This window comes from Lucilia cuprina, chromosome 6, assembly GCF_022045245.1.
Source record: "Lucilia cuprina isolate Lc7/37 chromosome 6, ASM2204524v1, whole genome shotgun sequence".
Classification (NCBI taxonomy): Eukaryota; Metazoa; Arthropoda; class Insecta; order Diptera; family Calliphoridae; genus Lucilia; species Lucilia cuprina.
Window position 1 is genome coordinate 61,447,390 of NC_060954.1, and position 25,136 is coordinate 61,472,525.

The following is a 25,136-nucleotide window of genomic DNA, read 5'->3' on the forward strand; positions in this document are numbered from 1 at the left end:
CAAGCCCTCAAAAACCATCGGGAAGTCAAAAAAGCAATACTTGTAATTTAAAGAAAAAAATATTAATGTTTTAATAGGCAAACTTCCCATTAATTGAATATTAATTCATATTTTATTTTGCATTCAAACAAAAAATAATTTAACTAAGTTTTACATTACATCTTTGCTAAAAATACTAAAGTTTATATTTTAGCATTTTGACTTTTTTTGAAGTATATTTCAATTGGCAATGGTGGTACGCTGGAAATTGTAGAAGTTATAGATTTTAATGTCATTCTCTCATCGATATCCTTACGGTCGTCTTTCACCCATCTTGAAGTTTTCGTTGTTGATTTAACGCCGTTGTGTAGTTTTGTACGTGACTTACTATTGGCTATTCTCATTATAGATTTCATGGTTGTTGTCGTTGTTGATGGTGTTCTCAAGCTTGTGGATATTGGTGTGGGCTTGGAAGTACTTGTACTTGTTTCTGTCCGGGTTAAGAATGGATTTGCGGTTGTAGATGTTGAAGTAGACCTGCGTCGACCCTTATTTTCAGTTTTTCTCAAAGTTGATTTTAAAGTTTCTTTTTTCACTTCATCTTTGGGAATGTTGGCTCTTTTGGAGCCTCGTCTAGTAATCTGTCTTCTAGTAGTGGTATTATTCACTGCAGCTATAGTAGGTGTAGTTAAAGTACGTGATTTTATTTTCTTTCTGCTCGTTGTTTCACCTGTTGGCTGTTGTCTCAATTTCTTTACTCTTGTTGCTTCTGTTGTTGAAAATGTTCTTGTGATCATTGCTCTCTTTGTTGTTGGCTCTTCAGTGGTAGAAGTTGTTGGCATTAATCGCAATGACATCCTTTTTGTGGGTGTTTCTGTTGTCGGAATAGGTGTGGTTGTTGTGGAAGTGGTTGTAGAAGTAGTTGTACTCGAAGTTGTAAACAGGTGTTTAAATTGTTTCAATTTCTTTGTTTTATATTGTCTTTGATATTTTGGTACTTTTTTTAATGAAGGCGTGGCTCTGGTGGTGGTAGAAGTTAAACTTTTATACGATTTTCGTATTCCACTTTGTTTTGGATATTTAAATGTTGTCGGAGATCTCAGGTTCAATGGTGATTTTAATATAATTCTATTAGATTTTTTCTCTGTAGTAGTTGAAATCGGAATTGCAGTTGAAGTACGAGGTTCGTTTGTAGATACATTGGTAGTGTTAATTTCTTTTTCGCTTACCGCTTCTAAATTTGTTAACATTGTTTCTGTAGTGGTAGATAATTGCAAGGGGTTCGAGTCATAGGAAGACGATTTGGGCATTTGGTGAGTAGTTAAAAAGTAATCCCTGAAATTGTCATAAGGTTTATATGTTGTAATAGCAGGGGTGGTGTTGGCAGTTGCAGTAATAGCTTGAAATAATCCGAAATTATGTTGTTTTATTTTGGGTTTACCAAAATATGAATCGTCAACAGTGAAAAATTCATTGTCTTCCGTAGGTTTATTCGTAGAATCTATAATTTGATTATGTTCCGGAAATTTAAACTCATTATGAAGTTCTGAATTCCGATATACCGACTTTGGGGTATTACTAAATAGTGAATAATCGTATTGGGAGACTTCTGGCATTGTATAATCATCTTCCAAATCATCAAAGAAACTTTTAAATTTTGTTTTTCTAGTAGTTGTTGTAGTATCTGGTTTTTTTGTTGTAGTTGTTGTAGTTTGTCGCTGATGGCTATGATGATGTCTTCTAGCATGTCTATATGCTTGATATGGATCATTGAAAACTTGCATTTCTGGAGCTCTGGTAACAGCATCTTCTATGGTAAAGAAGCTATGAAGTTTCATATCGTCAAATGTTGAAGTAGTATACTGCTGTTGTCGCTTTATGTCGTTATACCTTGTTTCAGTTTGACGGTGTCGTTGACGCTGTTGAGGTATGTTGTTTTCATATTTCGTTTGTCTGTATTTTTGACTCTGTGGTTTTTTAAAATCGTTATCATTATCGAAATCAACAATCGAATTACTAAGACTTGTGGTAGATGATGCAATTGGAGTAAAACTGTTTTCCAAAGGGGCAATAGGAGTTGGTAAAAATATTGGCTTTTCGGTGGGGAAAAAATCATAATCAAAGCGTGCCGATTTTGTAGAGTGCGTTGTGGTAGTAGGCGCCTCCGTACTAGTGGAAGTAGTTGATGTAGTAGTTGTAGTTGTTGTTGATGATGTAGATGTTGACGACGAAGTGGGTGGTATATACATTAATTGTTGTTGTTGGGTTGGGTTTTTATAATTTGTTATACGATTATTGCAATAGTAGTATAAGACATTGCTGGCAGATTGATTAGAATCATTTATAGCTATGCTGCGACCACATTGCGAAACCGGGTTATTTATTTCATTTTCTTGATCAATGTTATTGTTATTGACATTATAGTTATTAGTTTTCCTATACTCATTCGTTGGGGTATTAATATTGAAAGAAAAAGGAGGTGAAGGATACACCATTTGCTGGTTTTGCTGTTGTTGTTGCAACTGTTGCAATTGAATTTGTTGCATATTAATTTTATTTAAATTTTCCACATTTTGCCGTCCAAAATTATTGTTAAAGTATTGATGATATAGAAGTTTACTATTAGTTCTATAATTTCGAAAAGTTGTTGGGTGGCTATGGGTGGGTACGGTTGGTAAATAAGGTTTTGGCAGTATGGCATTAATTATGGTAATATGATGTAAATTTCCTGGCTTCCTGTCAGCGAAAATATAATAAATAAAAAAAAATCCCAACATTATTATTCGCACTCTTAATTCGAATTAAAATTACAATAATTAGCATGTCTAAGAAATAATACTACACATTTTTTTTTGTACATTAGACCGCCTCACGAAATTCAACAAAGCATTCTAATGTTTAACATACTTGAGACTTAGTTATACCTTTTATCATCGATTTCTTTCATTGGCTGGTAAGAAGGGTAATTAACTTTGGTTGGTATTGCATACATATAGTTTTGATGAATTGAGGCCATTGGAGGTGGAGGTGCAATGCCATAGCGGTTAAAAGAGAGTGGCATTGCAGGTGTTTTCATATTAGGATACATTTGGCCGGAATTTAATGCTGGTTTCCACATAAATAGCCTAGATTTTGTTAAAAAATCTTGACGCTTACCAAAACGTAATTGCTAAATTAAATGACCGTTATTAATAAATTTGTGCGGTTAAATGTGAAATTTTACGTACATTACTGTCAAACCTTGTGGGATAGCGTAAATTTTGTATGCCATTTGCTTGGAGAATACCACTCCATACTAAAATATTATAAAAAAAAGGAAATTCATATACTTAATTTATTATTCACATACTATACTATTCATTCACTATTATTCATTCACTATTGCATAATAATTATTTTTAACTTAAATATAATATTTATATAGGTTAATACATGATAACACAGTTCAAAAAAATTTTAAAAAAATTGAACTTAGAAACCCAATTTTACTTTTCTAAAGTATTGAGCAACGCTCAATCAGAGTATTCATTACATCAGAATGTCACAAAGATTGCAAAAACCTCATTTTTAAACATTTGAAACATTATAACAGCAGGACATTATTATTTATAATATTTCATGTGTTTTTAGATTTTTCTTGATTTAAAGCGTTACTTTGAGTTTACATCTACATTAAATGATTACTTCCAAAGAAAAATACGTTGTTTTTAAGAATTCAATGACACTACATGCTAAAAACGATAACTCCTGTAATATCTTCGAAAACACTTTCTCCATTTTTCGATATATGTATGTCAACATAAAGTGTGTGGTGAAGTCATATCCATAAAAAGTCCATCGGTTTAGTTTTATGCGTGAAAGGGTTAAAATCACTATAATTCCAAAAACATAAGATATTGTCTTAATTTTACAAACAAATTTGCAAACATTTAATTGGAGATATATCAGCAAATACAAGAGATTTTTAAACAATTCGAAAAAGTAATTTTATATGCTACATATGTATGCATATGCATAAACCCGTGGAAAACCAGTTGGGTAAACCTAAACTGTTGGACTGCAAACAGTCTGCTTTCCAACCTTCTGGTGATAGCACGGCTGAACGCAGCGATGAAATTATAGAACGGCTAACGAAAAATCCCCTAGTCGCAAATATCCATCTAGGAAGGCTTTTGTTCAAAGGTGTGGCGCTTTGCGTCTAGTCGAGCGACTTGGAATTAAGTCGGTCGATGCCCTCACCACGACAAAAAATCGTCCCTAGGTTGAGCCTGAGTGTTCTGATTCTCCTACTACCTCAGATGTAGCGGCCCAAGCTTCATCTGCAGGGCCTTAACGGCAGCGAACGAAGGAAGAACATGCTCTCCAGTCAGTCCAACAGCCGAAGACTAAACGTCAGAAGAAGTTTGACACTCGCATAGTCAACAGACCCTACAGTGAAGTTGCTAAAAATCCGCTAATTAGGGTCATTGTTGACAAAAGTGTCAACGACGGAGCTGGAAAATTCTCAAAGTGAATGATAAAACCCCAACAAAACACTTTGATTTTATTATGTCTATAAGATAACTCCATTTTAAACTTTTTTCCGTATAACTCCCTCAAATTTTCTAAATTATCTCTACACAAAACCTAATAGATTTAAAGCGTTTTATTATTTCTGAAATATTTTATCACATTAATATTTAATTTGCACTCTTTTACGATGTTATCCTTGTTGTAGATTAAATTATTTTGGGTTGATTTAGAAGATTCTAACGCTTACAAATTTTCCCCATCATTTAATGTTTTTTTTATATTTTTTAAATATATTAAATTATATTTTTTTAAGGATTTTTCTATATTTTCTCGAATGTTTACCACATAAATATAATAACAATTTAAATCTTAAGGCACTCATCTTCAAAAAAAGAAAACTTTCTTTACGAGATGAATTAATCGGTTTTACTTTATTTTCGATTTGCAATTGAAGAGCTCTAAGATAAAACTGATGGAAGAATATATTCATACAACTAAAATGCCTCTAAAACACGAAAAAGATTCAAAATTTCTGAAGCATAACGGCATGATTTTTCTGCACATACAAAAAAAAAGATGTTATGATTTTTCTTTTTTCTTTCATTTTAATACATATTTTTCATTTTTTTTAATATTTTCGAATAATGAAAATAACAAAATACACAAATGTCTACCAATATATTTTTTTATCTTCTTAAAGTCATGGTTAATGGTAAATATAACACTTAAGTTAAAAGTGAGAGTGTGCTGTATGAATGGATGTTGTGTGCATTGGCGTTTTTTTATTTTTAAAGGAGCAATCTTCTAATTTATCTGTATAAATATTTGTAATAAATACAATTATCTATTAATTATGTACAATACATATATATATTTTTTTAATTTGTAATATGTATATTGAACTCATAAATAAAAAAGCTATGAAATAATGGTTATATTTTATTAACTATGCAAATCTTATTCATAACGGTGTTTTGTCGTCTTAGTCATGTAAAATACATACATACAAACATATGTACAAATATTTAATGTCACATTAAACATTTACAAAGTAAGTTTGTAAATCAAGGACATTTAATTACTTATTTGTATATGTTTAATGTTCATACAGTGTTTCCCATTAGTATTTGATATTTTTTCTGTGTCAAATTTTATCAAATTATCTTGAAATTCACTCAGAAAATGATTCTAAGCCGATTGGTATACTTTAGAAATAAAGTAAAGTATAAATATTTTGTATTGGTTAAGTTCAAAGTATATAAGTATGGTACATAAATTAACATACTTAAGTAAGACACTGTATATTTAAAATCCTGCATATGTACATATGTACGCATACAGTTGCGAATAGAATAGATGCCCAGCAGTTCGACGGCACAGTCCCGAACTGACCACTTAACCTACCACTTGTGGTGCCGCTTAGCCACCTGACTACCCAGGTGAGCGACCATTTTAACATGGGCTTGTCCTACAAGGAAGTCAATCGTCACTCTACACACCACAAAGAGACAGTAAAGAGACGATTGCCTCCGCTCTCGCTTACAAAGGGGACACTTAAGTGACAACTGTCTTTATTCTCGATTACAAAGAGTTTATTTGTGACGAAAGTCCAAAAACATACGAATTGGAGTCAGCCAGGTGGTAAGATATTAATGGAACTAAAATTTAAAAATTTCAAATGTCTACTCTCCTGAATACTATGGGACAATAATGTGACGATTGACCCAAAAGTTATAAATTTGAGTCAACCAGATGGTGGCATATTAGTAGAAAGTAATAATCATTTCTCCAAAAGATGGGTAAAATAACTACTTTCGGAAGTACAACAAAAAAACAACTTTTAAGAGTATAATCTCTAGGTTACTTGAGGACAGTAAAGAGACGACTGTCTCCGCTCCCGCTTACAAAGGAGACACTAAAGTGACAACTGTCTTCATTCTCGATTACAAAGGGTACATTCGTAACAAATAACCCAAAACATGCGAATTACGATCATCCAGGTGGGTAACTATTAGTGGAAATTACTGTCTTTTTCGTATGCATTGCCTCTTTGTCGAACTGCTGGGTGAATATAAATCTAGAATGTAAATTAAATGTGAACAAAATAAGAGAATTTAAATGAAGATTTATCTGATATTATATAAAATATAATAGAAATATAATTCTTATAATTACTAATATATGTATATAGGTTTTCTACAACTTACCCATCTAGCTGATATATATGTATATGTTACACCCCCTCTTAATTACAGTGTATACAAAAAGTATTTTTCCATTCAAGAAATATTAATAATTCCTAATTAATACAAAGCAGTATAGACTGAGTTTCTAATTTCATTAATTTTTACCTATGTTGTCTATAGCAAAATTACGTTTTTTTACGATTTTCTTATCTATGCAGAAAATGTTATTTATTTGACACAATTTTGAAAGACGAATGATTTCCAGTAGGAAAAATTTTAACATACACTTTATGTGGATATTTGTAATAATTAGGGTAGTAACCAAGTTTTTGAAAAAAAACTGCTGCAATCTTTCAGGACTACTATATTCAAAACTCATGACTACTATATTCCAAAAGGTTGCCGAATTTCTTTATTGTTAAACTATCACCACCCTAGTTAAATCTAACGTGCTCTGTGTCACTTTAAAAATATCTTGGCAACCAAAAATTTTTATATTTTAGCGCCATGACAACCACTCATAATTTTGCACCCTCATGCAATGCAAATTATTTAGTACATTAGTATATATTTTTTACAAAAAAAAAAAAATTAGCCTAAATTCCCTTAGTTATTCATTAAGTGTAAAAATGTTAACAGCTAAATCAAAATATTCTCTTAAAAGCATCATATCCGCGAAGTTCATATTTATAACTGTTCATTTGATCAGTCAAAAGACAGAGCCTATATGCGCCCTCGAAGCACCCACAGTACATTTGCCCAACCAGGGTGTAATGGTTGGATTATACATGAAAATGTTTCGCACGCAAAATATAAAGGCATATTTGGGAATACAGTATGCTAAAGCTCCAAGATTTGCACCGCCAGAAATAAAAGTTAATAAATGGAATATGATTTATAACGCCACATCATATGGACCTAAATGTTGGCCAAAAAATATTGGACAAGTAGATAAACAAACGATGCAAATACAAGAATTACTAATGACTTCTAATACAATGGGCGGTAATTCGGTTGAGAGTTATGATGAGGAGTGTTTATATCTAAATATTTTTATACCAGATGGTAAGATATGGATTTTATTTTATACTTTAATAATCATGGTCTTGTCGATTTTTGCCTCAATTATAAAAAAAATATTAAAAACTTTTAAAACGAGATTTAATACAAATTGAAACTATGATAAATGCTCTTTATATATAAGCAAATAGGAGTATATGTACATTACAACGTCCCGAGGCCTCAATCAATGGGCATTAATGTATTGAACCCAAAAAAAATAAAAAAATATTTTTTTCGAATGGTCGAAGTTTCCTTCCTACCAGCGATTGAAAATCCTGACCTCAGTATAATTTGTGAAAAAACATAACTTCGATATATATAAAATCATTCTTATTTTTTATTTTTATAAAATCCCTTTTTATCGAAAAAGGTTTAAAATTGTCATAATTTTTGTTTTATGCAGAAAAATAGTAAAAAATAGTTCGGGGTTTGATTTGGTCTATTTTAGATTTTTTTAAATATTTTGAAAAATATACATATAACCCATATAATACAATAAAAATCGTTTAAATAAATATTAAAAAAATAGTTATCAAATACCTTTGGACAATTTTTGCTAGGACCAATAAGTGAAAAGTTGCAATAAAAAAACTGTATATCACAATGTTCAACTTTGACCCTTTCTAAATCCGTCAGTTCTTGACGCATAGAGCTGGCCTACTATCCATTAGTACTAATCATCGTACAAATTTCATACAAATTATTGATATGGGTCACTTGACCAAAGTGAATTTTCAAAAAATTTTTTTATTTCAAAAAATAAATATCTTTTGCTAAAACTATTTAAATATATTTTATTATATTAAAAAATATTTTTCTTTCTATGAATTCGAAAAATATAAAATTTCTTTAAATTTTTTGTTACATTTTAATATCGAGTGACAAAAAAGCAAAGTTAATCTAACAGAATTTAAATTCATTAGAACAATAGAAAACTTGAAATTAAAAAAAAATAATAATAATAATATGTATTTAATGCCCTTTGTGTTTAAATTTTAAATTTACTGTAATTCGTGTAACAGTGACGATAACTTAACTTGAGGGTTAATAAATTCATCTTTGGATCTTTAGATGATCCTAAATGCACTTGGATAGTTACTAAAGCTCAATCATCTCGATTTTTCCATAAAATAAATGATTAACGTATAATGGAGTAGAAATTTAAAAAAAAATATTGCAGCATTGAGATCAGGTACAATATATGACAAAATCGGGAACTATTTTTTTAAGGGAAGCCTAGTAATTATATTATAAAATATGCGTTGAAAAACTCCTATATTCTACAGTAACAAAATTTGTTTTTGTTAAAATAATTTATGTAAATGTACTTCTAAACCATTGAAGAATATTATAAATTAATATATAGGATTAAATTCTTTGTTTTTTATCTCATAAATATTAATTATATTTAAAGGATCTCCTGGCCTTACTGGTTATGCAGTTATGGTTTGGTTTCATGGCGGAGACTTTTCCTCCGGCAGTCCTAACGATATCGATCCCTTCCAAATGGTTTTTAAACAAAAAGTTATTGTAGTAACCGTAGCATATCGATTAAATATATTAGGATTTTTAACAACTGGAGATGCTGAAGCGCCAGGCAATTTTGGATTAATGGATCAATCTGCTGCTTTACTATGGATACGTAAAAATATTGCTCATTTTGGTGGTGATTCAAAACAAGTAACAATAATTGGACATTCGGCAGGCGCCATCAGTGCCGGACTACATTTGACATCTGGCGATTGGTCTCGAAATGCCTTCCACAAAGTAATTATGATGTCAGGCAATCCACTTACCGAAGATACAGTGCGAACTTTTGATCATTTTAGTCCCCTATTGGACTCGGTGGCTCATGTTTTTGCTTGCAATCGTAAACCTACCTCAATGTTGATACAGTGTTTAAAAAGACTCGATGCTAAAATTTTAATGGATAATGTACCTGAAATCGAATGGGGTCCAGTGATTGATAAAGGATTCAGTAATACTTCTAAAGGTTTCATAGAAGATTCTCCTGCAGTGCTCTTAAAAAGTGGAAATTATAATAAAGTTCCGGTTATGGCTGGTATTACGGATATGGAAGATGTGCTTCAAATCCTAGACGAAGAAAAAGATGGTACCTTAATGACGGCTGATGATTTTGAAAGCTTTGCTTCTAAAGTAGCAATGGAAGATATACGCAAGACAAATCAAAGTGATTTCTGTGAAACTGACTATCCAATCGTTTTAGACTCCATTAATCTTATGTATAAAAACGAAGAAAATGTTAATCAGGAGACGGTACTGAACAATTTTATAAGCTTCCACACAGACAGAATGCATCTAGCTCCACTATTTCTATTCGCTAATCTTCTTAGTGCTGAAGAAGATATTTATGTTTATTATTTTAATATGCGCCCGCTTACCGAATTTTATATTCTTCCAACTTGGATAAGTGTGCCGAAATATTTTGATCAAATATTCATATGGGGAGTGCCATATATGAATAATAATATGTTTATAAATCGTTGGAATTCGACCGATAAAAAAATTTCTGAAATAGTTATGACGCTGTGGGCAAATTTTGCAAAATCATCCAATCCTACATCGTTTAACATTTATCTAAAATGGAATTCGTATAACGTTAATAACCAAACTTATTTACAAATTAATGAAGATTTTAACTTAAAAGCTGTATCCGAAAATCATAAAATTAATTTTTGGAATGAATATTATCCAAAGTTAATTGAGTTCGCAATTGAATGTTGTTCTTCCAGAAATACCGGTATTTCATTGGTTTCTACTTCCATAGGTTTCAAAATAACAATGATATTTACATTATGCATAGTACTAGGATTAATTTTAGAAAAGTATATATAAACAATTGTTAATAAATATTTACATAACAAACGTTTACAATTATTAAAGAACTATACAAACAATATGCATATGTATGTACATATGCATGTATAACAATTAAGACATTCTATGTCGATCTACCTTAATAAAAATTAAAATGATTTATCGAATTTTTAACATAAGATATCTTTAAAGGTGAGTATTTACTTTCAGAATACGAGATTGAAATTTATTGATTTAAGTTTTGATTGAGATATTTCGAAGTTGGGAGAAGATATAGACAGAGGTAAGAAATTTGATTTAATCTTAAAGATTAGACTTTTAAACAGCATAATTAATTTAAAAAATATAAAGATCTTTCGCGCTGTTATAACATCTCCAATACTAATTAAAACGGGACTTTTTTTAATTTTTATTGCAATATATCCGCTGCACAGTCCTCTAACTGACCGGAAGTTATGCATGTACATACATTAGGATGCACTCACAAGGCAACAGCTGATCACTCATTTTTTATTTGAGATAGACAACTGTCAGAGTACTCCAGTTAGAGTTGTCATATTCCATTTTTAGGACATTGTTTATTTAATATTATTTTATTCAATATATTTAATGTAAATTTATATTAAGTGATAATAAAAATTCTACTAAAAACAGTTTTTTCCATTCATATAAAATGTTTATAAAATGTATTTCATAATACACATATTTATTTTAAGTGAAGAATATTTGGATATGTGGAATTTTCTTTTTGGAAGGTAAATATAAAAAGTACAGTGGCAGTATGTATTTTTTCCATAAGTATCTACTTTTTTGTTTCTTTAGAATTGACTTTACCTTGTAAGTGCACCCTGGTGAACGGTATAAAAATGAAGAGTTGAAATAATATTAGTTCTCGTGAATTTAAAAATAAATGACGTGAAAATAAGTTGTATATCTACAGAAATACATACATAAAATAGTATTCGTGAATAGAAAAATTTTCTACTCTGGTCAATAATCCTGATATTTAAAATATTTGTTTCCAAAATCCCACTTTTTAATCCATCGGTTTCCGCTTTTATTCAAAATCGTTAAAATTTTAAAAACAAAACGTAGTTGAAAACTTGGCCGGCTTACAGTTGATTCGTGTTAGCCGCCGCCGCCGTTAATATTTGTCGTCGCAGGGTTCTGTGGCTTTGTAATTGTTTTAAAGTTGTAGAAGGAAAATATTTGTGATAATCTTAAAGGAATATCTGTAATTAATTTTTAATTGTATTGATATTTAAAGTATTACCAAAATAGAAGCGCGTTGGTTTTTAATTTGTTAAGTTCTTCGTTTGCATAGATATATTTGTGAATATTTTATTTTTTACGTGGTTCGATTAAAATGTTTTAAACAACAAGCATCAAATGTGATATGGATTTGGAGATTGGATTAGATTTGGATATTGATGAGTATGAATTGACCAATTTCAGCAACCAGCAGTCATCGGGTTTGTAGCAATTTTACTTCTTTTTATATGTATGTATGTGTAATTGCTATCATGCCATGAATGCAACAATGATCATTTTCCATTTGTAAATTATTCATATATCATTTCATTTCACACATCTTTGTAAATAGCACCTACTTCTGAGTTGGGAGATGCTGGGTCACCATCATCATCTCTGTTAAATGAAGATCTAATACAAACAAATAATATTAATATCCTACTCAAACAGTGCAATACAACTACTAGTGCGGGCAGTAGCTGTGCCAACACATTTTTTTCCAACAGCTCGTTTACATCATTACTGGGAAATGATCCTATTTTGCCTATAGCGGAAGATAAACCCTCAATTAACTCGAAACGTGGCCCGGGACGTCCACGAAAAGAAAATCCACTGTTATCGTTTCGTGCACCAACAAAGCAACAATTACAACAAACAAAAAAGAAACCGATTAAAGATCCATTTACTCAATCGACATATCTGAATACGTTTGTGATTGAAAGTCCAAACATGGGGTTTGCCGAAGAATCAACATCTAACAAACCAGCAACGGTGACGACCGTCCACAATGAGGAATTGCCTTATTTTGCTGAAAAATATCCTGGAAAAGTATGCATTTTATGCAATTTATGTGAACGTAGTTCACTAGGACAGGGCGACATGCTAAAGATTACTGTCAATGGAGAAACTTTAAAAACCGCTTTCGCCTCAACATCCGAAATATTAAAAACTCAAGACGAAAATCAAGAGAACAGCACAGATAGTGGTCGCAAAAAGGCATTGTCTACCATCAAGACAAAAGTTACTGTTAATAATGAATGTGTAAATGAATTAGATAATGTAGGTCATGATGAAGTGCCTTCCCTTGAGAATATTATTTTTGAGGGATGTTTCGTATACATTCATAGTATGTGTGCTATGTGGTCACTGCAACTGAAACGCATCGAGGAAGATTTTGTGCCGAATTTTGAGGAAATGGTGTCCAAAAGTATTACTCGTAAATGTTCATTCTGTTTGCGGTATGGTGCCAGTATAAACTGTCGCATGAGTTGTCAGAAAAACTATCATTTGCCATGTGCTGCTGCGGCTGGATGTTTTCTTATAATTGAATCTTTTCAAGCATTTTGCGTTGAACATATAAGTCAAGTACCATTTATAGGTAATCACATATTCTAAATGAATTTTAATAGAACTTAAAAATAATTTATTATCAACTTTAGCAGTGGATACCAATATTGAGTGTCGCCAATGCTGCGGTTTGGGAGACATAGCAAAACTTATAATGTGTTGTAGCTGTGGCGCTCATTACCACACTAATTGTATAGGATTAGCAAACTTTCCTGGTAAGCTTATAGATTTTTTATGAGTTTTTTTAAGGGGGAGAAATACATTATTTTGTCTAACAGATTCTCGATCTGGCTGGAATTGTTCGCAATGTTGTAAATGTTTAATTTGTCGTCAAACGGAAAACAATGAAAATCGTTCTGTTAAATGTGAGCAATGTCAAAAAATATACCATACTACATGTTTGAGACCCATTATATCATCTGTACCCAAGTATGGCTGGAAATGCAACGTAAGTTTTTTTGTTTAAAATACTCTATTATTAGGGGAAGTTACAACCGATTTTGTTTGTATGTAGCGTTGATTTAAAAATCAATTTTGGGCGGAAATATAAGGGATTTTTCAATTGGTGTGGTTTTAAAACTAACCATAAATTATTAATGTGTAATTATTGAATGCACATGATTTTTGGGTTTTCATAAAAAGTACATACTTTTTCTTAGAATATAAAAAATATTTTTGTGTTATTATGTAGCGCTGTCGAGTATGTAGTGACTGCGGTGCTCGCACACCAGGCGCTGGCGCTTCCTCTAGATGGCATTGTCACTACACGATTTGTGATTCTTGTTATCAACAACGTAATAAAGGTTTTTCGTGTCCTATTTGCCATAAGGCATACCGAGCAGCTTCCCATAAAGAAATGGTGAAATGCAGCAAATGTAACAAGTAAATATACCCTAGCATACAATTTTGTTTTAAGTTCTGTTTTAATTAGCGCAAATTTATGCATTAGGTTCGTTCACAGCACTTGTGACGATGAAGCAGATTTAAATATTTACCATGTAAAAAAGGAAACGAATCCAGATTATGATTATGTTTGCCAACCATGTAAGTCGGGTAAGCATTTAATGTCTTTTGCCTCCACCGATTCTTTAACCACATCAGCTGATGGATTTCCGCGAGATTTGGAAGCGGAATTTTATGACAAGGACAGTGGAGCTGATTATACCAATATGGTAGATCCGTTGAAAATTTCCAAAAAACGTATAAGTCTTAAGGAGTTGAATCGTGGCGGAAAAATGGGTAAACTGATTATGGGAAAGGGAATTCTCAGTCAGTTCAATCGTAAACGTAGTGTACGTGGCAAGGGAAGACAATTGTTAATGTTGAACTCTTCGTCAACTCCCTCTACGAGTAGTGATTTGAATAGTTCTCAATGCTCCGAAGATGATATGTCGTTGGAAAAGAAATTGGTTTTATGTTCGGCTAAAGACAAATTTATTCTCATGCAAGATATTTGTGTCATGTGTGGTGCCTTAGGTACAGACCAAGAAGCATGTTTGATTGGATGTGTTCAATGTGGCCAATGTTATCACCCACACTGTGCCAATGTAACGCTTTCAAAAACAATGCTTCAAAAGGGCTGGCGTTGCTTAGACTGCACAGTATGTGAAGGTTGTGGACAGAAGAATGATGAAGGTAGGCTAATATTATGCGACGAATGTGATATTTCCTACCACATCTACTGCATGAGTCCACCATTAGACGCTGTACCTAATGGTAATTGGAAATGTAAATGGTGTGCTATTTGTCAAAAATGTGGTCGCAATTCACCGGGTAAGAACTCGTCCTGGTTTAATGGCTTTTTAGAGTGTGGACCCTGTGCAAGCCAAGCTGCTTGTTTTGTCTGTAATCAATCGTATAATGAAAATGAACTAATCATACAATGTAGTAGTTGTGAACGCTGGTCACACTGCCTATGCGACAATATAAAAAATGAAGAAGAAGCTAACGCTTTTAATGATGTTGATTATCATTGTAAAATATGCCGCAAGGACATTGTTACACCGAAAGTTCAACCAGCAAAGGTGTCACAAGGTGAAAAATGTACTCAGAAAGAAGTGGCAAATGTTAAACCATCGGCCAATGATACAATACAAGACAATAATAGTGGTGCTCCACTAACAACCGCTTCTGCAAATGCAACTATAAATGAAGCTTTCGAAAACACGGACAACACATTCTGGATAGATGGCGTTTGCGTTAGCGAACAAGGATTCAATATGATTCGCTCTCTGACTACGGAAATAAAAAGAAAACGCAAATTACGTACGGATGTTGTACAGAAAGACTCAGGTATTATGTCATCCATAGATTCGGTAATTGCTGGCAATTCCACGCCGACTCCAGGAGATGGTAATGATGGAAACACTACACCAGTAGACAAACTACCGACTCCCACCTATAAGGATGGTATGGTGTGGTTGGGCGAAGATGGCAGCCAACCAGAAGGCTTCTCAATCTCCACTAATGAAGAAGGTTTAAATATTTTGCGTAAAAAGCGTCAGCGTAATTTGCAAAAACTTGGTATTGGAGGTTTCAATGTGCGCATGCGTGGTATACGCAAAGAAAATGAAGAGCTTTACATGGGCACTTTAGAAAATCCATCCCTAACCGATGAAAAGAAGAAGAAAATTATTAAGAAAAAAATGAAGTCCAAATTGTGCGAATCATATCCATCATATCTACAGGAAGCCTTCTTCGGCAAACCACTCTTAGATAATAAGGAATCATCACGCATTTCATTTGAAGACTCGGATGAATCAGATACAGGCGCATGTTTCTCCAGTGATAACTATAAACCAAACATCAAGGAAGCAAATAACTCGACTACAAATATACAGATTCCATCCAATCAACAACAAACTATGACACAACAAGGGCCGGAAAACAAACCTCAAGTAAAAATTGGTATACAGCAAAAGTTAGTTAATGAAATTTCAAAACCAGTGACAACAATGCCTTCTGTGGGTACCACCTCCACAACCACCAACACCTTGGAAACGGATCAATCAGATCTAACACAAAATATGCAGAGAAATGTTTTAATTTCATCGGCCAAAATTGAAGAAACTTTAAAAGCAATAAAAACTGAAGATATTGTTTCAAATGTAAGTTGTTATAATTTAAAATTGTACGAAAACAAAGAATTTCATTTGAAAATACTTTTAGATGCCAACTGATTTTATTGCGAATTCAAACAATAATATGGGATTGAATTCTATTAAAATGGAAATGGGGTAAGCAATTTAAAGTGTTATAGCTTTGGAAATGAAAAGTTTAGAAATTTATTTGGTGATTAAACAATAATATCCTTTTCAGTGGTCAATATAATAATGTGAACCTAATTCAAAATAACAATAACGTGAATATGCAACATATTCAGCAAAACAATAATCAAATACAGCAACAAACATTTATGGCTAACAATATCGGACTAAATAATCAACAGCAATTGCAGCAGCAACAACAACAACAGGCCCAACAGCAAATGCAACACCAGTTACAGCAACAGCAAATACAACATCAACAACATCAAATGCAGCAGCAACAGCATTTGCAGCAACAACAACAAATGCAACAGCGTATGCAATATCAACAAACGCCGTATAACACAATGAATATTCAAAATAAACATCCTTCTCAGTATTTAACTCAAAAATCTGAAGATCCAATGTTAAGTCAAATAAAAGTAGAAAGAGATGTTATGCTGGCACAAGCCACTGCCACAAGTGTTTCAAATGACTCTCAAGAAATGACGCAACAACTAGAGGAACCGGTCAAAGAGGCAGCTGTAGCTGGAACACAAAAAACCGCAGAAAAAATGCGAAAAGATGAAGGTAACTGCATAGCTTAATAGTTATACTTTTTTATATGTGTGTGTATATATTATCCATCTTTATTCATAATAGATTTGGGTGAGATGGCAACTATATCGGCTGTTTTATATGCCAACACTCAACATCCGGAGCTTAAACATTTATATCCTAATTGGAATGAACGTTGCAAACAAATTCTCAAAAAGTGGCGCTCACTGTCAACGGAAATGAAAGCTCCATTTTTGCAACACGCAAAAGATAATCGTTCCGTTTTGAGATTAAAAAGATCCCAACAGGTAAATACGAATAATTCATTATTACTCTCCATCCCATCTTTTAACCAATGATACTTTTAAAGGAACCTGAAAAGATGTATTTCCAACAAAAGTCTTTAAAGGAACAAGAACAGGAAAGAGTATGGAAACAGCATCAGGCTAAAAACAAGGAAACCTATAGTAATAAATTTAATAAAAATGGTAATTTCCATAAGTTATTAATACTCTCTTACAATCTATTTATTTTCATTTCTAACTACAGCATTTATGGGTGACTACTCACGATCGGAACCTACTACGCCCGTTGTCAATAGTAATGCAAATAATAATAAACAGCCACAACAACCCATGTTTGATATGAATATTTTTACCGACAATAATCCTCAAAACAAAATGCAATCGAATCTGTTGGGTTCGGCCAATGACAATAACATGAGCTCAATAATACCAAATCAATTAGCTTGCGACAACAACAAATCTCTAACGCAACTTGAACAACAAGACTCTTTCATGTCCACACTAAATCAAACTATTCAACAACAACAACAATCTCAACAACCTCAACCTACAATGGATGCTGTAGCTAAAGTCTTCGACTCCAGCAAACCAGATTCAGCTCTTCAACTTTCCGAACGTAATGACATATTCTTAACGGATAAAAATTGGCCAGGAGTGTCTAAACTTACAGATTCTAAAGATCCCATGACTAGTGGGGTAGAAAAATTAGAAGCCGATGAGAATGCCGGTTTGGGTGACATTCTCGGTGGTTTTGCTGATGGCGATGATGACGATATACTTAAATCATTAACAGCTGAAATTGGTGATGATTTTAATATACTAGAGTACGCTGATCCAGAGTTAGATGAATTTAATGGCAGCCAAAATCTTTTAAATAAATTGGATTTTGACGAAAACCAAAAAACCATTTAACACTAAAAATGTTTATTCAACATTTAGATCGTTATTTATCATAGTCCTCAGTTGTGACGCATTCAAAAGTTTGAAATAAAAATTAAGCGTAATGTATTCAATAAAATTTATAAAACTATTTTATTATAAAACTATTTTAAATGTGTATTTATTATTATTACTTTTTTTGACTGCTAAAGTATTAAAAACTAAAATTGCCATGTTATCCCTCTTTGGTGGGACCTATACCTTCATATAGGAAATTGGGGCCCCGAACAAATTTTACTTACCTCAAACGAGATATGTAAAACGGAAGCACTCAATTAATGCAAAACAACGCACATCTTGGAAACAGGTATACGAAGTAATACATTCAATTGGTGCAAGCAAGACGTAACTCTCTCGATTGTACGTTTTTTGCTCGGCTGCAATAATTTCGTGTTAAATTTTAAAGAGTCGACTTTTCTAATATAAATATAATGTTTAAGACCCTGCATATTTCCACAAAAGTCTGGCATCCCATTATATTAGCAAAACATATGTTAGGAGTTTCATCACATTGGCAAACCTCTTCTGCACATTTTCATTGTTGTTGTTTAATCGGAATTATAAAAGTTGAGAAATTATCCAACAATTTTTAGAGAAAAACATAAAATATATCCTAAAATTCCTTTCTGACAAAAATAAAAAAGAACTATATGTATTCGAATACAGTGGCATTTCGACAATCTTCAGTCAGAATTAAAGATTATTGGAGTCGCCTTGAGCAGTTAATATGTTTGAGACGATTTTCATCTGTTGTTGGGCAACTACCGTCACTCCCTCCCTCTAATCCACAAGATCTCCGGCCGGTTTTAAGCAATCCCGGAGAAAATTTAAATACAAAGGCATTACAGATTAAATCACTGCGATCTTATAGCACTGACAAACAAAATCCTTCCCAACCAAGACCACCCACGGCCAGTGATTTGGAACATGCCTATAGTGTACTGAGCGATACACTTCCAAAACTATTCATTCAGCCTTTGGACTACTCAATTTACAGTCCAAACTTGGAATTTCAAAATAATATAACAGGAAAGCATACAATCGGGTTGTACCATTACGTTAAGCAGATTGCTCTATTACGCACAGTGGGACACTTGAAGTATGCTTATGTCAAATTGGAAGTTCTTAAGATCACCAAACATCCAGAGGACTTTACTATTAAAATTAGATGGCGTGTTCGTGGCATTTCGGGTTTGAAAGTGATGTTGAACTTTTGGAAGTATAAATTGTGGGATTTAAAAGGAGTATTCGATAGTCAGGAATCGTGGTATGATGGTTTCTCCGTTTGTTATTTGGGAGACAATGGTCTTATATATAAGCATGTAGTTGATAAGGTTATGCCGGATCAAAATCAAGAAGTTGTCGAGTCGAGCACTATAGTTGAACCTGGTACAATGGCGGTATCGTCGAAAATTGGCTGCTCATCCACAGCCAACAGCACTGCTAGCGGAACAAAGTAATCGATTACATTAAAAATGTAGTTATTGAGAAAGATAATTTCTTTATTTATATAAAAAAACATTTAATAAATTTTATGCTGTGCTAATTACATTGTTTATTGATTAAAAATATCGTTGTTAATTTAAATATGTATCTAGAGAATTTTATTTATATTGGTTAAAAATAATGGTGTTTGAAGATGATGAAACTTTCTAGAAAACGAAGATATAATTTTCAGGCAATGTTTTTCTTTATAAAAATAAGTTGTACTAACTATTGTTATATATTCCTATATCTTTAAAAATGTTTCAAATGAAATAATATGATTTTACCATATCTTAACCATGTTATTAATACCTGACTATGAGATTCGACGCAACATAAAATTTATTCTTTTATATTCTTTTGCTTAATAAACAAATTTTAAAAATAATTCCTTCTAACATATGGCTTTTTAAATTAATAATTTTAATCATTCGGAATATCTAAATTTTATATAATTCCAATGTCCTAGCCTATATAGGTCATGATCGGTTATACACTTCTACTTATATATCTAACTCTTTTTTTATAATGAATAAGCAAAATGCCTTATTTACCAATTTTTCAAAAAAGGAAAAATACATCTATACCATTTCAACAAATTTGCAAACTTTGCCAAAAATGCACTTTTTATAGAATTTTCAAGTTAAAATTAAATATCTTTAAGTAATTTAGGTGTTTGTGTATTGAACGCGGTAAAACTGTGAGCCGCCACCGACATTCTTCGTATAAAAAGCCGATGCAGAAAATTTTGATCGGCGCAGGTTTTTGTTTGACATTTAGACAACAAGCCAATATTTTACAACACCAAATTACAGTGAATATTTTAGTGTTTTTAAAATTAAAATAAAACATTTTCATTATTAAGTGGTGAGTGTTTTATTTTATACTCAACAATTCTGCAAACAAAACAGATTGATAAAATTAATATAAACATAAAAATAATATAAACATAAAGAAGTAAGCCTCAAGAAGTGGCGTCTATTAAAAAAATGATGCAAACAGATGAGCATTTTATAATATTAGGATTACAAAATGTTAAATAATTTAAAAGCGAGTAGTAAATCATATTAATAATCGTACAACATTGTTTAATTTCAGGTTTTGAAACATTCAGTCCAATGAATGATTTGTACTTTGATAACCTGAGTGACGTGGAATTACGTCAGGAATTACAGAAATATGGGTTTCCTAATATGCCGGTTACAGAGACTACGCGGAATTTACTGATTAAGAGACTTAAAAATCACGTATTGAATGGTTCTTCTGCGACCAAATCATCAAGAAGTAACAGACGAAGTTTGCAGTCGTCAACAAATAGCTCCAGAAAACAGACATCTTCACCAGGAAGGCGAACAAATGCCTCTCCTTCTAGACGCCAGACAATTGCTGCCACAGTTTCTGCAGCAACATATACAAACAATAATGTCAACAAAAATATTCAAGAACACCCAACAGTTGCCGTCTCCAGCAACAGCAATAGAGACTACTATCTGTCCAATGAGGGAAGGTCGTACTTGAATAGGGACTATGACAGTTATTCCAACAATCGGCCATTGTCTTCTCATCTAACAGTGGAAGATACTAGTTACTCGAATTCTCCATCAAACTCGAAATATGCTAGTAAACTTAGCCCAAAAACATCACCAAAAATATATGTCCCACCTCCGATTATGTCTAGCGATATGCCGCATTTTAATGCCTCACGAGTTGATACTACCACACGTATTTCACGTGAACCAGAGAGGACACCTATGAGGAATGGCAAGGAAATGCCGGGTGTTGTAAGCCGCTTACTTAAACTTCGTAATATTACAATTGGCAGATCCCACACTAATACACCATATACTCCGTCTACAACAAACCATTTTTATCTATCTGATTCTGATTCGGACAGCGGAAGTCCCACACGTTACTCTTCATCCTTTAATAGAAGACCAAATCGTACATTTAGCGATAATCTATGGAATCGTCTCAATATTAAAAACAAATTCAAGCAATCATCAGTGCCATATCTACTCATAACCTGCTTAGGACTATTCTTCCTAGTCTTGGCTGTATTGTATATGACCAAACCACCCGATATGCCCAGTACTATGTTAGAGAAGAGCACGACATTTACCTTGTGCGAAGATTTGTCGTCGGTAGCTAAACCTTCTATCAACTGTATCGACAACGAGTTGTTGGGGCCTTCACTTGCCTTGAACAAGGAACTCATACAGCTTTTGCAGACGAATATCGAAGCCCATTACTGTAGAGAACATTCAGTTAGTCCTGAAGTGACTGGTACTGAATTTATGAAATACCTGTATAAGAAACGTACCACGGATGCCCATAAATTGTTAAAGAGTTTTCACGCTGCTCTTTACCTGATCGAACATAATCCGCAGTGGAAAATTCAAATACTCAGTAGACGTAGCGAAGGTCCCCAACAACTTCCCGATATTTATAAACAAGATATACAATTTGGCCTGCTTAAACCGTATTTGCCCTTAAAGTGCATATTGTTTAATAAAATGCAACGCTTTTTCTTAATAATTGGTAGTGTATTCTTGGTTGCGCTTTTGGTGGGTGCAGTGTTTGTAATGTGGCGCTTTTGGAATCAACGCAGACAATTCCGTTTGAAAACTGTGGAAAATTTCACCAAAGAAATTGTAAAAGAATTAATACATCGTGCAACGCTTAAAGACGAAACTCAAGGCGAAATAATAGTCAATCACTTGAGAGACAAGTTAATACCATTAAATAAGCGGAAATCTTTGCTTTGGGCTTGGAATGAAGCTTTACAAAAGTTGGAAGCCAGCGACAGTCGCATACAATTTGGATGTATTCTACAGAATGGTGAAGAATTTCGAACTATGAAGTGGGTCGAATCAATATTGTCCACTTCAATGTCATCTGCATCCTCGTCGTCGCCCTCGACATCTGCATTACATCAGGATAATTCCGATCACCGTTTGAAGAAGAAACATTGGCAGAGTCCAGCTTTCGATAATGTCAATAAAATATCCGATCCTCCAACACCCTGTTTAAAAATACGCCATATGTTTGATGCGGCTGAGGCCAATTTGCCCGATTTAAAACAAAACATAATCGAATCGATTCTGGAAAAAGTCGGACCACAATGTAGAATATATGACATTCAGTTAGATCGTCAAAGCTGTTGTGTTTATATACGTTGTGCAAGTGAAAAAGACGCTGGCATTGTTCACAACGAGATCAATGGCTGGTGGTTTGATAATCGTTTGGTATCCATAAAATTTTTACGCCTACAACGTTATTTAGTACGCTTTCCCAACTCGACCAGTATCGTTCCGATCACCATTAAAAACTCGAAATAGCTGAAATGTTCTAACAAGTTTTACATTATTCAATATTGCCTTGAATGCACATTCATTTAATTACATTAATACATACATATATATTATTTCTTACTTTTTTAATTTAGTAAAATAAATACAAATTTCATGTTTAAATTTGTAAAAGAAAAAATACTGAATAATTTAACACATACATACACACAAATGTCTAATTGTAAATCGTTACCGATCATTTTTTTTAATAAAATGAAAAACTGTTTTAACAAAGTTAAATTTAACTTGCCATGAAATAATCTAAATTGGGAATTACTTTACGTTAAAGAAGATAACATAGATGTTACGAAAGTAAGCAACATTTTCTAACTAAAAAAACTTTTAAACTACAAATTTAAAAAAAAAGTGTTATTAGACGGGTTTAATATTCATTGGATACAAAATTTCTAAACAAAGTTCAATAAAGTTTGTTCGATTCGAAGAATAGTTCTATTTTGTCCTTGCAACAAAAAACCTTTAATGGTATTTTAAATGCAATTATCCCTGACTCTTAAAAATTAATACGATTCTAATAATTGGTGTTAAGGTTTGGCTAATTTCGTTACATGTTTCAAAATATGTACTTCAAAAGAATTTTAGTGGCTTGTATATTTGTACCTTCAGATTTAAATAGAACCAGGCTTTCTAAAATTTATATATTTCTGTGATTTTCAGTCATATATTATTCTGTAACCCATATCTTGAATAGAGTTAAGTATTTATGTATATGGACAACCACGACCCTAAGCCCTTTTAGACTCAATTATTTAGTCATATAAATGAAAAACATTTTTTTCCATCTTATAAAATCAATAAACTTTTAATTGTTAAGTCCATTTCCTTTATAATTTTCATATAAAACTAGTAGAATTGTTTATTACTATTTATTCGGATGGAACTTCAAAGGAGCCATCATTGATTTCGTCAATGATATCATGTGGGGGACGACCGTCAACGGTGCAGCCTACACTTTGGGCAGTACCCAAGATTTCTTTGCAGGTGCCAGACAATGTACGAGCCATAGATCTGGGTCTCATGGTGCGGGCAATAGAGAGAACATCATCAAAAGTAATATTACCAGAGTGTTTGACTAGAAGATAAAAAAAAACAATAAATATAATAAATTAGTTTTGTGTATTGCACAAACATACATATTGCACATAATAACAAATGCATACACATTTGTTTGATTGTAAATAAAAATACTCACTGTTCTTTTGCTTCTTTCTATCGCGTGGGGGTTCTTTTAAAGCCTTAATGATCAAAGAGGCAGCTGAGGGAACAACTGAGATGGTGGCTTGTCTGTTTTGGATGGTCAAGCAGACAGTGATTTTCAAACCTTTCCAGTCAGAGGTGGCCTTGGCAATGTCATCACCAACTTTTTTGGGAGACTAAACAAAATGCACATAAAAATTAAAAAAATAAGTTTTTTTTCATTTATTCATTCATTTAACATGACACTTACCAAACCCAATGGACCGATTTTAGGGGCCAAAGAAGAAGTGGCACCAACCTCACCGCCAACACAGCGCAAGTAAACTAAAGAAAAATTACACAAAATTAATCACTTGCTCACAAAATCACGTATTTTCACTTAAATTTACCTAATTTAACTTCAGTAGGATCAAACTTTGGCGGCATTGTGTTAACCTAAAATTTTTACAATTAAAAATTAATAAATTTTTATAAAAAAAATTACAGCATGTGCATAAATACTACACACCTCCTGAAAACCCGAAAACAAAAAGACTCAAACGAGTGTCACTTTCAAGCATTTCCGTTTCAAGCATCAATCGTTTCATTTTTGACATAAAGATTGACAATTTCGTGATTGTCAATCTTCCATAATACAGTGTTGTATTTTCGAAAGTCTAAAACTAAGTTACCGGACTGTCTGTTAAATTATTATCAGTTGCTTAAATTTTAAATCCTTAGATTTCTATTTGAATATTTTAAATGAAAAATGATTTAAAAAACAATTTAAAAACATAAAAACGTAAAACTTATGCGACTAATACACTTATACTTGCTCATGCACTTCTAATGTCTCCTGTCTTGAAGTTATATCTGGTTCTTCTG

The 25,136-nt window shown here is 32.6% G+C and overlaps 6 protein-coding genes across 9 annotated transcripts; 4 read left to right on the top strand and 2 right to left on the bottom strand.

Annotated features, from left to right (window-relative positions):
- Positions 1 to 46: 46 nt before the first annotated feature.
- Positions 47 to 4,939, bottom strand: LOC111678051 (mucin-5AC-like). Of its 2 annotated transcripts, none has more exons than XM_046954831.1 (4): positions 4,834 to 4,939; positions 3,207 to 3,274; positions 2,904 to 3,148; positions 47 to 2,715 (listed from the first exon to the last, which is right to left on the bottom strand). In XM_046954831.1, exons 1-4 carry the CDS (start codon positions 4,871 to 4,873, stop codon positions 183 to 185), a joined length of 2,886 nt encoding a protein of 961 aa, XP_046810787.1. In that variant the 5' UTR covers positions 4,874 to 4,939; the 3' UTR covers positions 47 to 182. The 2 variants fall into 2 exon arrangements, with proteins under 2 accessions (XP_046810787.1, XP_046810789.1); XM_046954833.1 differs by having other exon boundaries at positions 4,922 to 4,938.
- A 2,288-nt stretch (positions 4,940 to 7,227) lies between these two features.
- Positions 7,228 to 10,720, top strand: LOC111678050 (carboxylesterase 5A). The gene is made up of 2 exons (XM_023439284.2): positions 7,228 to 7,742; positions 9,154 to 10,720. Exons 1-2 carry the CDS (start codon positions 7,307 to 7,309, stop codon positions 10,593 to 10,595), a joined length of 1,878 nt encoding a protein of 625 aa, XP_023295052.2. The 5' UTR covers positions 7,228 to 7,306; the 3' UTR covers positions 10,596 to 10,720.
- Positions 10,721 to 11,744: 1,024 nt separating this feature from the next.
- LOC111678013 (histone-lysine N-methyltransferase 2C) lies at positions 11,745 to 18,329 on the top strand. 3 transcript variants are annotated; one of them, XM_023439241.2, is made up of 11 exons: positions 11,745 to 12,049; positions 12,181 to 13,206; positions 13,268 to 13,390; positions 13,454 to 13,623; positions 13,867 to 14,057; positions 14,125 to 16,282; positions 16,344 to 16,411; positions 16,494 to 17,011; positions 17,084 to 17,286; positions 17,349 to 17,466; positions 17,528 to 18,329. In XM_023439241.2, the coding sequence occupies exons 1-11, from the start codon at positions 11,974 to 11,976 to the stop codon at positions 18,193 to 18,195; spliced, it is 5,319 nt and encodes a 1,772-aa protein (XP_023295009.2). In that variant the 5' UTR covers positions 11,745 to 11,973; the 3' UTR covers positions 18,196 to 18,329. The 3 variants fall into 3 exon arrangements, with proteins under 3 accessions (XP_023295009.2, XP_023295011.2, XP_023295010.2); XM_023439243.2 differs by having other exon boundaries at positions 17,349 to 17,445; XM_023439242.2 differs by having other exon boundaries at positions 13,271 to 13,390.
- Positions 18,330 to 18,728: 399 nt separating this feature from the next.
- Positions 18,729 to 19,815, top strand: LOC111678036 (uncharacterized protein C6orf136). The gene has a single exon (XM_023439269.2). The coding sequence runs from the start codon at positions 18,873 to 18,875 to the stop codon at positions 19,680 to 19,682; it is 810 nt and encodes a 269-aa protein (XP_023295037.2). The 5' UTR covers positions 18,729 to 18,872; the 3' UTR covers positions 19,683 to 19,815.
- Positions 19,816 to 20,419: 604 nt separating this feature from the next.
- LOC111678007 (inner nuclear membrane protein Man1) lies at positions 20,420 to 23,314 on the top strand. Its single transcript, XM_023439232.2, has 2 exons — positions 20,420 to 20,574; positions 20,806 to 23,314. Exon 2 carries the CDS (start codon positions 20,826 to 20,828, stop codon positions 23,043 to 23,045), a length of 2,220 nt encoding a protein of 739 aa, XP_023295000.2. The 5' UTR covers positions 20,420 to 20,574; positions 20,806 to 20,825; the 3' UTR covers positions 23,046 to 23,314.
- A 532-nt stretch (positions 23,315 to 23,846) lies between these two features.
- LOC111678049 (60S ribosomal protein L12) lies at positions 23,847 to 24,803 on the bottom strand. The gene is made up of 5 exons (XM_023439283.2): positions 24,781 to 24,803; positions 24,662 to 24,707; positions 24,523 to 24,596; positions 24,268 to 24,448; positions 23,847 to 24,147 (listed from the first exon to the last, which is right to left on the bottom strand). The coding sequence occupies exons 2-5, from the start codon at positions 24,696 to 24,698 to the stop codon at positions 23,942 to 23,944; spliced, it is 498 nt and encodes a 165-aa protein (XP_023295051.1). The 5' UTR covers positions 24,699 to 24,707; positions 24,781 to 24,803; the 3' UTR covers positions 23,847 to 23,941.
- Positions 24,804 to 25,136: the final 333 nt, after the last annotated feature.

What these genes read in the sequence shown, in the direction of transcription:
- LOC111678007 (XM_023439232.2), top strand. Translation starts at nt 20,826, where the DNA reads ATGAATGATTTGTACTTTGATAACCTGAGTGACGTGGAATTACGTCAG.
- LOC111678013 (XM_023439241.2), top strand. Translation starts at nt 11,974, where the DNA reads ATGGATTTGGAGATTGGATTAGATTTGGATATTGATGAGTATGAATTG. An exon ending in AAGTCAAGTACCATTTATAG is followed by an intron (nt 13,207 to 13,267) that starts GTAATCACATAT and finishes TATCAACTTTAG; the next exon opens with CAGTGGATACCAATATTGAG. An exon ending in AGTATGGCTGGAAATGCAAC is followed by an intron (nt 13,624 to 13,866) that starts GTAAGTTTTTTT and finishes GTTATTATGTAG; the next exon opens with CGCTGTCGAGTATGTAGTGA.
- LOC111678051 (XM_046954831.1), bottom strand. Translation starts at nt 4,873, where the DNA reads ATGAGTGCCTTAAGATTTAAATTGTTATTATATTTATGTG. An exon ending in CCACAAGGTTTGACAGTAAT is followed by an intron (nt 3,149 to 3,206) that starts GTACGTAAAATT and finishes CATTTAATTTAG; the next exon opens with CAATTACGTTTTGGTAAGCG. An exon ending in AAAGAAATCGATGATAAAAG is followed by an intron (nt 2,716 to 2,903) that starts GTATAACTAAGT and finishes TTTCGCTGACAG; the next exon opens with GAAGCCAGGAAATTTACATC.
- LOC111678036 (XM_023439269.2), top strand. Translation starts at nt 18,873, where the DNA reads ATGTATTCGAATACAGTGGCATTTCGACAATCTTCAGTCAGAATTAAA.
- LOC111678049 (XM_023439283.2), bottom strand. Translation starts at nt 24,698, where the DNA reads ATGCCGCCAAAGTTTGATCCTACTGAAGTTAAATTAG. An exon ending in TCCTACTGAAGTTAAATTAG is followed by an intron (nt 24,597 to 24,661) that starts GTAAATTTAAGT and finishes ATTTTTCTTTAG; the next exon opens with TTTACTTGCGCTGTGTTGGC. An exon ending in AAATCGGTCCATTGGGTTTG is followed by an intron (nt 24,449 to 24,522) that starts GTAAGTGTCATG and finishes CATTTTGTTTAG; the next exon opens with TCTCCCAAAAAAGTTGGTGA.
- LOC111678050 (XM_023439284.2), top strand. Translation starts at nt 7,307, where the DNA reads ATGTTAACAGCTAAATCAAAATATTCTCTTAAAAGCATCATATCCGCG. An exon ending in AAATATTTTTATACCAGATG is followed by an intron (nt 7,743 to 9,153) that starts GTAAGATATGGA and finishes TTATATTTAAAG; the next exon opens with GATCTCCTGGCCTTACTGGT.